This window comes from Panthera leo, chromosome E3 (genome assembly GCF_018350215.1).
Source record: "Panthera leo isolate Ple1 chromosome E3, P.leo_Ple1_pat1.1, whole genome shotgun sequence".
NCBI classification, from domain to species: Eukaryota; Metazoa; Chordata; class Mammalia; order Carnivora; family Felidae; genus Panthera; species Panthera leo.
In genome coordinates this window covers 10,941,099-10,953,370 of record NC_056694.1, presented here as the reverse complement: position 1 = coordinate 10,953,370, position 12,272 = coordinate 10,941,099, and the positions used below count along the sequence as shown (strand labels likewise).

At 59.2% G+C, this 12,272-nt stretch overlaps 1 protein-coding gene across 2 annotated transcripts in view; it reads right to left on the bottom strand.

Moving 5' to 3' along the window:
- Positions 1–4,876: 4,876 nt before the first annotated feature.
- The window catches only part of RCC1L (RCC1 like), a 34,522-nt gene continuing 27,126 nt past the window's right edge, over positions 4,877–12,272 (bottom strand). Inside the window, exons 10-11 of one of the 2 annotated variants that reach the window (XM_042922260.1) lie at positions 11,685–11,770; positions 5,587–5,760 (exon numbers count right to left, since the gene is read on the bottom strand). In XM_042922260.1, the coding sequence (XP_042778194.1) occupies positions 5,683–5,760; positions 11,685–11,770 (164 nt within the window). In that variant the 3' untranslated portion in view covers positions 5,587–5,682. Of the gene's footprint in view, positions 5,761–11,684; positions 11,771–12,272 lie in introns of both variants that reach the window. The other variant, XM_042922259.1, reaches the window with a different exon arrangement.

Genomic DNA, 12,272 nt, shown 5'->3' with positions numbered 1-12,272 from the left:
TTGTCCCCTGTGAGATGATAGAGGACGGCGGAGAAGGTTCTGGGTTGATGGGTAGGGTGAGGCCCCTATCCCAAGCCAAGGGCACCATTTGCCTGATAGTCAAAGATGAGGCTGTTAGAGGAGTCTTGTTCCCACCCTAGGCTGCCTTTGTGGGCCTCTGGACTGGACTTGGGGACAACTTGGGTTCCCAGCCAGGGTTAAGAGGGACCTTGAGGACCTCTCAAATGATAGCCAAGCACTCCTGTGCTCTGTGACCTAGAAATGTTTGGTACCACTTTCTGAGTGAACACTGAGTAGGGGGTAGGAAGAAACCCCCCAGTATGTCCATGCCCCCCTGTGCGCCAGGAGCAGCCAGTCACGGCTGTCACAGACGCTGGGAAATGGACCTGTTGTGTGGCTGGCTTGGTGAGCAGAGCTTGAGGGGCAAGGATAACGGAGTCTCCCCCCTCAACCCCAAAGACCAGAGCTTTGGCTTCTCGGGTTTCCCAGACGCTATGCTGAGGGAGGTGCTGGGCCTGGAGGGGGCGGTAGCCCTCCCTACAAAGAGGACGCCAGAGGGGAGCCAACCAGGATGGCCGCTTGGTGGTCAACCCAGCAGAGGGTGGGCTTGGGGAGAGAGGCCCGGGTTGAGGGCAGTTGACTCCTACTCTAGCTAGTCCCTTTTCCTGTATCTCAGAGCCCATCCCAGCTCTTTTTCTTGCTTTCATTTTCAAAGTACAGGTAGCAAAAGGGCAAGCTTAACTGTCTCTTACTCCTTAGACCCTGGGGAGAAAGCCACAGGGTGGGCCGTGGCCTTCAGCTTTGACATCCACGACCTCCCGTGAAGCCTGCTCTCTTGAGAAGGCGAAGGCAAGGCGGGAGCTGTTGGCTGAGGCAGCCTGCCATCCTTGGGGCCGATGGTGCCAGGAGTGGCCCGGGTCAGAGGGAGAAAGAAGCCTGTGGCCTGGACCGCGGCATCCGTGGTGGGGAGGGAGTTTGAGGCTCTCGGAACAAGGTGGGGAAAGGCTGGGAGTCAGGACAGTGTCGTGAGTTCGGCCGCATGTGTGTGTGTACATACACGTGGGGGTGTGCACGCCCTGTGTCCTACACATCGGCGTGTGTGCAAAGCCCACATCCGAGCCAAGGGCCTGGCTCGTTCAGTATTTTGAGGCCTCAAGGGCATTCTTACCCGGGGGCTGCCTGTAGAGTTGATAGGGTGTGGGGGACAGGGATGTCCCCAGCAGGGGCTCTGCTGTGCCCCACAGACCCCTGGCGGCCCACGCAGCCCATGCAGCCAGCCCCAAGGGGCTAGACCTGCCGGGCCAGCTCTTCAGGAGCGCCCAGCCCTGAAGACAGTATTCACGGGGAGACGGGTAGGGTGCCGGTGCCCCTTGCCTACCGGGGGCTCGTCTGCAAAGAGCGTCCAGTGAAGTCGGGGACCAGGGTGGGGAGTGCGGTTGGTGGTGGATGAAAAACGGGCCAAATTCGTGTCCCAAGAGCGAGGTCAAGCCCAGTGCGTTTTCCTGTCCTCTGCCTCAGTTTACCTATTCAGAAAATGGTCCAGGGAGAACTGAGCAGGGTTGGCTCCAAAACTGGGCGGGGTGGAGGTGGGGAGAGGGCAGGGGGCTGACAACAAACAAAATCCCAAGTCCTTCTCTTGCTCTATGCCAAAATTATTTCCGTTATCCTGAGATGGGGGTGCGTGGATGTTGGGTGCATGATGGGGCTCCGAGGGGCCTCTGCCCTGCCCAGGGCCTCGCCTCGGGGGGGTCCGGCCCTCACCTGGCAATGCCCCGGGTCACCAGCAGCAGCAGTGGCACTTAGATCTGTCCCGGGGCCTGCGCGAGGGGGGAGCACCGGGTGACCCTACGCCCCGGGGGCCCTCACGCTTACTCTTTTTTCTTGAAGAAACACAAAACCCTCGAGATTCATGTACTGTATGACGGAGAGAAAAAAAGTACCTAATGTTCCCCCCCAAAAAAGACAGTATATTTTGTACTTTGTAAAGTGTTAATTAAAATGGACAAAAAAACGGGTGGTGGCTGACGGCTGTGTGATTCGGGGCTGACCCGGGACCACGTCTGCTTTCCCTTCTCTGCCACGGTCGGGAGCAGGGGTGGGTGGAGGACAGGCCGGGGGTGCTGGGAGGAGGGAGAACAAGGCTTCCAGCCCAACACCCGGAGTCTTCTCGAGAGAGGAAACGTGCCCCAGAGCGAGAGGCGCCGAATTGGTTGCCTGGTGCTGCGTAACGAGTGGCCCCCAAACTTAGCAGCTTGGAAAATGACTGTTTGCGCCTGGCGGTTTCTGTGGGTTAGGAATCCGGGAGCAGTCTGAGCAGTTCTGGCCCAGAGCCCCTCGCGAGGCTGCAGTCGTCTGAAGTCTTGGCCGAGGGACCCGAGGATCTGCTTCCAAGGCGGTTTGTTCACACAGCCGGCAGGTTGGGCCCGGCTGCTGGCAGGAAGCCTGTTCCTCTCCGCGTGGGCCACCCCCCCCCCCCCCCCGTGGGGTTGCTCGAGTCTCCTCGCAGTAGGGTGCCTGGCCTCGCCCAGCGCAAGGGATTCGAGGGCCAAGGGAGAAGCCAGAATGGTTTTTTTTCTTCCCAGGCCTCAGAATTCACACACCACCGCCGAGCGCCATGCCGTCATCATACAGCCCAGCTCGGATTGGACACAGGCCGAGGCCGCTCAGGGGTGTGAGAGCCGGCAGGTCGGGGGCTCGGGGGCCATCCTGGAGACGGGCCACTACACCCGCCATTCCTTCCCAGACCTCTGGCAGAGGTGGGGCCGGGGGGCGGGGGGCGGGGGGGTCATGGAGGACAGGGCTTCTTCCCCAAGCCTGGGGCCCTGCTGTGGACGTCACACCCCCGGGAAGGGTTGCCCGGACAAGATACCCTGGAGGCAAGAGGGAGGGCACCTGCCCAGCGCCCCTCCCATGAGCCTCTGGTGTCTGGCTCCTTGCTGCCTCGGTAGGTGGGCATTGGGGCTGCCTGGGCACAGAAGAGATCCTGGAATCTCTGGCATTTTCCGTGGAAGGCAGGTGTGAGCAGGGTGGGGCTGAAGGCCTCGGTCTGCGCTTGGCCCCACCCACCGACCCCCACGCCCACCCCACCTCACCCCTGCCCCTGGAGATGGACGGGCTTGGCGCAGGGGGGCTGGAGCACTCTTACCACCCTGAGCTCCAGAAAGTTCTGCTGCCCTGAAGGCTTTTCCCTCTGAGGTCTGCAGGCTGAGCGCCCTCTCAGGCCTTCAGATGACGCATCAGAGCCAGGACCTCCACGGGGACCCAACTGCCCAGTGCCGGGAGGGTCAGGAACGAGGGGACGGAAGCGGAGAGCCTGGCACAGAAGACGACTGTGGAGAGGGCCTGGCGTGTGGCTGACGCAGTCCGACCAGCCAGGCAGACCAAGCCCCACCGAGGGCGTCCCTTACAAGTGCCGTGGTCGCGGTGTCCAAGATGGAGGTAGTTACTGGATCCGAATCTGGGGTGGGAGGCTTCAAACCACTCGACGGACCCTGCCCAGCACTATCACTTCCTGCCCCTGAACGCCACCGGGGGGACCCCCGGCATGACCGTGGCCTTCTGGGACACTCCCCCTCTGTAAACCGGCGGGTGCTTTAAGATACGTAGTTCAGGGAGGACAGATTTCTGTCCTTCACCGCTGGGGCGACACGGTACGCGGCCCCACCATGAGTTTTGGGAAGGAAGGTGACAAAGCATTTTCAATTTGTCTCTCAAGTTTATGGGAAACCTTTGCTGTAAAGCTTAAGAACTGGTTCTCCACAGAGAAGAGGAGGTAAGCATGAGCCCGACAGGGGTCCCAGGGCCGCTCCCCCGGATGCAACCTGGCTGGTTCCTGCAGCCTCTGGCCACACACAGCAAGGACTCCTGCTTAAAGAAGTGACCGTTCCACGTTATTTTTTTTTTTTAAGACTTTATTTTTGCAGCACCTGGGTCAGCTGAGCGTCCGACTCTTGATCTTGGCTCAGGTCACGATCCCAGGGTCGGGCTCCATGCTGGGCTTGGAGCCTGCTCGGGATTCTTTCTCTCTCTCTCTGCCCCTCTCCCCCACTCTTTCCAAAATAAAAAAAAAAAATTTTTTTTTAAACGTTTATTTTTGAGAGAGACAGAGACAGAGCGTGAGTGGCGGAGGGGCAGAGAGAGAGGGAGACAGAGAATCCGAAGCAGGTTCCAGGCTCTGAGCTCTCAGTACAGAGCCTGATGTGGGTCTCGAACTCACGAGCCACAAGATCATGACCTGAGCCGAAGCTGGACGCCTAACCGACGGAGCCACCCAGGCGCCCCCATAAAGATTTTATTTTTAAGTAATCTCTACACCCAATGTGGAGCTCGAACCTACAACCCAAAGATCGAGAATCTCCCGCTCCGAACCAGCCAGGCACCCCAAACATTCCACTTTAGACCGCAAAGCGCCCCACATCGCCAGCCCCCTTCCCCTGCTTTTTCTCCACAGCCCGCATAACCGTCTGACCGTATGTTCCATTTTGCCTGTTTACGGTGTTCCGCCTCCTAGAAGTCAGCTTCGTGACACCTGCTCGCGGGGCCCTTGGCCCCAAGTGACCCAGTGTGCTACACGAGCCTGGCATACAGGGGCTGACAGGAAGCATTTGTTGAGTGAATGGACAAAAGGAAGGGGGTGCAGCCACTGAGCTCCCCGGGTTGTGGCACGATTATCAATTATTTCAGATTTCGTCGTTTTCTCCCCACTGAACTGTGGGAGGACACCCTGTTCAGAAAAATTGCCTTCAGGCAGGACTGTCCCCTAAAGTTATTTGTCACTGGCCTCTAGCTGTCTCTTTGTCCAAAGCCCGGCTTTGGAAAGCTAATCTCTAACTGATCAGGTAAAGTGAAAATAAAAGACTTCTTCAGTGTTCAAAAATAAAAAGGCAGAAAATAGGCTTTATTGCAAAAGAGAGTTCTAAAAGAAGTTTTAAGCAAGAGGACAGGTTACGTTACTCCTTCTGAGCCTCTTCCCCGGGGCCGGCCCTCCCGCCAGGCTTCCGCGGGGCAACATGCGCCCCAAGAATCGGGCCTCGCTCTTCCTCCTGCGGGGCTCCTCGGCTTTCCCCACCAGACGGGGAGAATGGTTAGGAGGCTCCTGACGGCCGTGGGCCGTGCGTGCCGCCTGGGGCCCACCGGTACTCTCAAGGGACTGCGGCTCGTGTCCCAGCGCGAGCCGGCCGCGGGGCAGCAGAGTCGGGTGACTGGCCGAGGCCACAGCCCGACTCCCTCGGTCAGGCCGGGGCTCGCGCTGGGGTCCACGCGCCAACCGTGAGCTCGGCCGTGGTCAGAAGGTCACAGAAGCCCTGCCGGGGCCCCGATCCCCCTTTACGATCAAACATGCTGTGGAGCTAAGCTTTCCTCGGACCCGCCTCTCCGGCCAGAGATGACCCCGGGAGCCGTCGTGTGTTCCCCGGAAAGAGCGGAGACGTGTGGATTACCCTCGCCCTGCCAGGGCCGCGCGGCCTGGGACTCGTCTCACTGGAGCTCGGCCTGGTGAACGTGGCAGGTCTCACCCGCAGCCAGGGGGACTGAATCGTGGGACTTCTTCCAGTACGCTCCTGCTAAGGGCACCGGGAGAGCGTGTCACCCTTCACGAAGGGCCCCGATCCCCTCTGACCCCCTGCTGAGCAGTCCGAGTGGCTCTGAGGCCGGGTCCGGACTCGAGCCGGTCAGGAAGCAGCATCAGATGAACGACTTGGCCAGAGTCACCATGTGATCCACACCACACGCCACATCCACGGGCTCCCCGGGCATCGTCACCTGCAAAACAGGACCCAGCACACGGTGAGGGGACAGGGCCGGCTGGGAGGCGGACGGGCTTGGAGGAGGCCCAACCTGGGCCTGACCCCTGGCTCTGCCTCTTGGTAGGTGACTTACCCTCCCGGAGCCTCGGCTCCCCACCCTGCAAATGGGGGTGCTTCTACCTAGCCGGCAGGCGTGTTAAGACGAATAAATGCGACCACCGTGGAAAGAGCCATCCCGACGTCCCACCCGGCCGATGGCAGACGGGACTCTTCATGCCCACCGTCAGAGAGGCTGCTAGAACATGCCTACTCCCCCAAGTATGACCCTGCCAGAGGTCAACACCTGCTCTCACGCCAGGTGCTTGCTGGCCATCCCTAGGGGTCACCACCACGGGTCACTGGGGCAGCTCAAGAAGCCCCTTCTCCTGCAGCCAGGTCCACTTTGGGAAGGAGGCTCCCGGGCCGGCGTCTTCACCCGAGTTAGCTGCCAGCCTCATTCCCAGGTCGGCCGTTTCCCAGATGACAGGCACCCTCGAGGGGTGTCCCCCGTGTCTCAGACGGTGCCAGAGGCCTCGCCGGCAGTCCCATCGGCACTGCCCACCTGCGCTGACATTTCACCGCACGCAGTCCAACCGGCGAGGTGACATCAGGCTGCCGTGGAGGCTCTGGCCTGCTCGCCTTCAAAAGACCTCTCACTGGGGGCGCCTGGGCGGCTCAGTCGGGTAAGCGCCCGACTCAGGATTTCGGCTCAGGTCATGATCTCGCGGTTCGTGAGCTCGAGCCCCGCGTCGGGCTCTGTGCTGACAGCGTGGAGCCTGCTTGGGATTCTCTCTCTCTCTCTCTCTCTCTCTCTCTCTCTCTCTCTCTGCCCCTCCCATGCTTGTACCGTGTTGGTCTCTCTCAGGATAAATAAATAAACTTAGAAAAGAATTTTAAAAATAAAATAAAATGACTCTCATTGTCCTACAGGCCTTGGAAGTGACCACCCCGACCGGCTCCGGGTGGGCCCACAACTCAAGGATTGGCACGTCCCCACAGCCAAGCCCGTTCTCCAGAAGAGGGGCGCTTTTCTTCCTCCTGTGACAATATTATTATCATTATTTTCAAGAGGTGAGCCACTCTCATGGCTCCCCCATAGAATGACATTCAGTGAAAAAGAACGAAAAGGCATAAGATACCTTTTTTCCCCCCTGATTTTATTTTCAAGTAATCGCTACGCCCAGTTTGGGGCTTGAACTCACAACCCTAAACTCAAGAGTCGCACGCTCTTCCTACTGAGCCAGCCAGGCACCCTGGTATTAAATACCTTTTGGACGTTTATCAAATGTTCGTTTATTTTGAGAGGGAGGGAGAGAGAGAGCGAGAGAGCGAGAGAGCATGTGCACGTGGGGGAGGGGCAGAGAGAGAGGGAGAGAGAGGATCCCAAGCAGGCTCCACACTATCAGCAAAGAGCCTGACGCGGGACTCGAACTCACGAACCGCGAGATCACGACCTGAGCCGAAATCAAGAGTCGGATGCTTCACCGACCGAACCCCCCAGGCGCCCCCTAAATATGTCTCAGTCCCACCCTGTCAGCATCTGCCCCTTTATTCCCACCTTCCCTCGGAACTGGATTTTTAACTGGTTCCATGGCCTTCCAGACAGGATGCTGCTGCCTCCGACCCGATCCAAATGCTGCCACCCTCCCCCGATGGCAAGCGCTCCGCCAGGCAGCGTGACAGCTGGAAAGGGGGTCCGTAGCAGCCCGTGGAGTTTACTGAGCATAAGAGGGGGAAAGGGCTCCCCCAGATGGCCTGGCCTAAAAGCCCAGAGGCAGCGGAGCCTGCTGCCTTCCGTGTGGGGTGGCAAGTCCATTAGGGGCTCCTGGCCGGCAGGCAAATGGATGCGAGTGACTGAGTCCTGCTACCTGCCCCTCCCTCCCCAAACAAACGTCTTCGGCGACACCCATCACAGAAATCACTGAGCACACCGAGCAGCGCCCCCGGCTCATCGCAAAGGCACAGAGGTGCAGAAAGCGGGCCAGGCTGGCCACAGAGGCAGAAGAAAACAGGTTGCCTCTGGGGTGACTGGGCCCAGACGAACTCCTAGCAACCTTCCTGGGCCATTAGAGCACATTCTGTTGACCTTTCCCGGGGAGGGTGCCGCCCTCGGCACTAATGTGTCCCCGGCCCCGGGCGCTCTGGCCATTAGGGCCCCCGAGCAGAGCAAACCACCTGGCCCTGGTCTACCAGCTCGGAGGCTGGTCGGGGCTAGGGCTGGCCTCTGAGCCCCTTCTGGGGAGCAGCGGGGTTCCTGTGGTTCCCGCTCCCCCTGGCACGTGGGGGCTCCGTCTCTCATGGTCTCTGAACAGCGTCCGAGGGGAGATTGCCCCCGGCCGTGTGCTCTGTGTCTTCAACGAGGTTGAAGTTCCTGGTCTAAATCACTTTATGCTCACGACAGAATTACTGCAAAGGGAAACAGTTCCAAAAACTGAACCTACATCTGACCTGAAGGTTTGAGCAGAATCCTTCAGGAACATTCCTCTTCACGACGACGGGTGGTAAGACAAACATCCACGGGACAAAGGCAGGGGACTCAGAGGGAACACGGAGCTGGGCTCCCGGCTGCTCCCCGACTTGGCTGCGTCTGCCAGGTCGTTTGTGGCACCAAGAGGTCAGCTCCCCCAGACACCGTCCTGGGGCCCAGGGCCCATCTGCCAGCCTGTGCGCCCCAACCCAACCCGGTCCTGACCCGAGGGGCACAGGGCGAGGGGCGGCGCTGCCTGCACACAGAGCCCCAAGTTCGGGTCGCAGCCCCTGCTTCTGAGTGGCCATGAGACGGGGCAGCCCCCTTGACCCCTGAAGTCAGTGAGCCCGGCTGCAGGCTGGTGGGGGGTGGGGGGGCTTCAGGGGGTCCTGAGGCCGAGGGAGAACAGCAAGGTGCCCAGCACGCCGGAGAGCTGTCCCCTCAGGCAGGCAGCGACGCTGGCCTGGAAGGCCACACTGCCGGATGGGTGGGGCGCGTGCCCCAGTGGCCCGTTCCCACGCCCACGGTGCCGCCATACAGGTCAGAGGGTCCCGTAAAGACCTGGACGGTGAGTCCCCGCCTCTCCCCACCGCTGGGGACCTCCAGCTCCAGCCCCGGGCCCTCCTAGAGGGCGGCACGGAGAAGAGACCACCGTCTCCACGTCAGACACATCGGAGTCTGAATCCGGGCCCTGCTGCTTCCTGGATGAGCGGCCCTGAAGACGTCACTGACCCTCCCTGAGCTCTGAGTGTCAGTGGGCGGCAGGAAAACCTCCCGGAAAGCTTCCGGAAGGAGAGGGTTTTGAATCGGGTGGCTCTGCGGTCACTCCCTGGGCCTTCGCACTGTCGGGGAAGGCCGGGCTCTGGGAGCCCAACACCAACAGACTCAGTGCCATTGTAGGAGCTACAAATAAGGCTTTACTGGTTTTCCTCCCTTCTTGGAATGCTTTTATTTTCTTTTTAATATGTTTATTTATTTTTAAAGAGAGAGCACGAGCAGGGGAGGGGCAGAGAGAGAGGGAGACAGAGAATCCCAAGCAGGCTCCGTGCTGTCAACACAGAGCCCGATGCAGGGCTCGATCTCACGAACCATGAGATCATGACCTGAGCTGAAATCAAGAGTCGGACGCTTAACCGACGGAGCCACCCAGACGCCCCGACCTTCTTGGAATACTTTTAAAATGATAGAACAGTCCCCCCCCCCCCCGAAGATTAGTAAGAAAACACAGTTTTTAAAATAAAAGTCGCCTGTAATTTAAAAGACAGTGAATGCTGGGGTGCCTGGCTGACTGTACAGAGCCTGCTTGGGATTCTCTGTCTCTCCTCTCTGCCCTTTCCTCACACACACACTCTCTCTCAAAAATAAGTAAACGTTTAAAAAAAAGAAGCGAGTGCAACTGAACGGACTAGAGTGAGGTCCGACTGCCAATAAGAGGCTGATCTGATCTTGAAGGAATCCAGCCCCGCTGACCCCAAACCCGGTTCCTGCCACGGCCCTCCCCAGAGCCCAGCCCGACACAGAGCACGGGAGGGGCCGGGCCCCCAGCACCACCCTCCACAGTGCTCTCCTTCGCCGGCCCTCCCGAACCTGCAAACACGCAGGGCTCGGAACACGTGCCAGGGAAGGACGACGGTCTGGCAGCCATCAGGGGGACAGCCCGGGCGTCCCCTCCCCAACCACGCGGGTGCCCCACTTGCTGAGTAGGGAGTCCGCGGAGGCGGCTCCAGTCTGAACAGCAGGTGGCCCCGGGCCCCGGAAGCCTGCTGATTCCAGCTCCCCAACGGATGCCAGAGCCCAGCCATTTTTCGCTGGTATGGCGATCAGATTTGCAGTCTTACCTCGTGGCGGACCGTCACTCCGATGTGGAGGACAGGAGGGCAGGTGGGGAGTCACAACGGTCATACATGCAACACCCGGCTGCTCTACCGCGTCCCCAGCTTCCCCTCGGAGTGAAGGCAAGCGGGGCCTCTACCTTATCGATGCTCGCATCACCTGGCCTGCCACCCGCTGGCCACAACCGGCTGTCCACTCCTCCCACGTCACGGGAATCCCAGGCTCAGGGGAACAGGCGCGTGAGCAGTGAGCAGCCTGCAGACAGCTCTGGTGCACAACCATTTGTTCCCAACCAACATCGAGCCTCAATCCTGCCCTGTGTTCTTAGAGACTGCATACATGGTTTTTATAAAGGGGTCAGGGCCTGCCGAGGTCACAGGGGGCCAGAACGGTGGGCAGCCAAGGGAAAGAGCCCCTAAAATGCTCAAGTGCCTCCAAACGTTTTGCAGGGGGATCTGGATGGGCAAATCCTCATTATTTGATTTAAGTTATAAATTCCTTTTGCATTTTTACATGTCGTTTCAAAAAATGCTTTACACAATTTCAAAACCTATTATTTTTTTTAATTTTTAAAAAATGTTTGTTTTTGAGAGAGAGAAAGCATGAGCAGAAGAGGGGCAGAGAGAGAATCTTAAGCAGGTTCCACACCCACTGTGGAGCCCGCCCGACATGGGGCTCGATCCCATGACCCTGGGATCATGACCTGAACCGAAATCAAGAGTCGGACGCTCGGCTGACTGAGCCACCCGGGCGCCCCTCACAACACATGATTAAAATCCAACGTTCACAGAAAATACTTTAAGCCGAGCACGCACACACACACACGTGCATACACACATGCTTTCTATGCAGAGCCTGCTGTTTCCGGAAGGGAACATAAGAAACCAGTGCCAGCGGCTGCCTCCGTTATAAGAGATTGGGGGGGGGGGGGGGGGAGAGTCTCATATTTATAATACCTCTTGCACCATGTACGTTTGTGCTGTTCTCAAAAATACCAACAGCTTTTTCTGTTTTCAGGAGAACTTAGTAAACAACACTGAGATAAACTACAATTTAAGAGAGAACCTTTCTCCCCTTTAATTTTGAAACGAGCCTTTTTTGTGTAATTGCATCCTCCCCCTAAGAAAAACTTATTTTTTTCACTCTGCCGGCTGTGGTTAAGGCACTCTGACTATGAAACAGCCCGCTTTCCTCCGAATTCGCTGTCAAACTTTCCTCTGCACAGGCCTCTGGGGACGGCCCCCCGCACAGCACCTTCTTCGTCTCGAATCTCCCCCTCGCGGGGCCCGGCCTGCGCCCACTTCTCTCCCAGGCACTGGCGCGTCGTCTCCCCACTCCGCGTGCCCACGGCCAGCCTCCCACGAGGCTTCTCCCAGGGCACCGCGGGACCGGAAGCCTCGGCCGGGCGGGCCGCTCACTCGACGGGCCCCAGGACGGAGCCGAGGGCAGCGAGGAGCTGGAGCCGGGCGCCGCTCGGGCTCCTCACCACGGCGTGGCCTCCCCTGAAGCCTCGGGGCGGCAGGGAGTGGGTCCCCGTGCCGCCACCCTGGGGGGGGGGGCCTCCCTGTGGGTGTGGCCTGAGCCCGCCCGTGCAGCCTTACCCTCCACGGGAAATACTGGTCTTCCAGGCGACCGATGCCCAGGCACCCTCGGATGTTCTTGCCCCACACAAACAGCTCTCCTCTGTCTGCAAAGAAAGGAAAACAGTAGCTCAGTTGGGGCCAGGCCAAGGGCAAGTCTCCAACAGGGGGAAGGGTCATGAGAACAGGCTTTCTAGGCACCCACAGGGCCCGACGTGAAATCTCAATTTCTCCCAGGCGTTCACGCTTTGCTCTGAAGGGAACAGTTTACCGCCACCAGAACATGGCCAAGCCCAGACCCGCGCTGTGTCCGTCACGTGGGAGGCTGGCACACGCGTGGGGCTCTGGCCACAAGCCCACTCTTACGCACACCCCTCCTCAAATCTCGAAAGCTGAGCACCCTCAATCCCCGGTCATGCCCTGGCGGAGTGAGGAGTAGGGCGATGTATTCCTTGCCTGGGTTTCTCTCTATCTCGGGAGCAACTGGTCGAGAGCTACAAAGTGACCAGAGCCTCTCTGGGCCAGGTCTTCGTCTGTGTGCTGGGAGCTGGGACACAGCAGTGACCGAACACACACACGGTCCCTGTCCTCATGGGGCTGGAGCTAGAC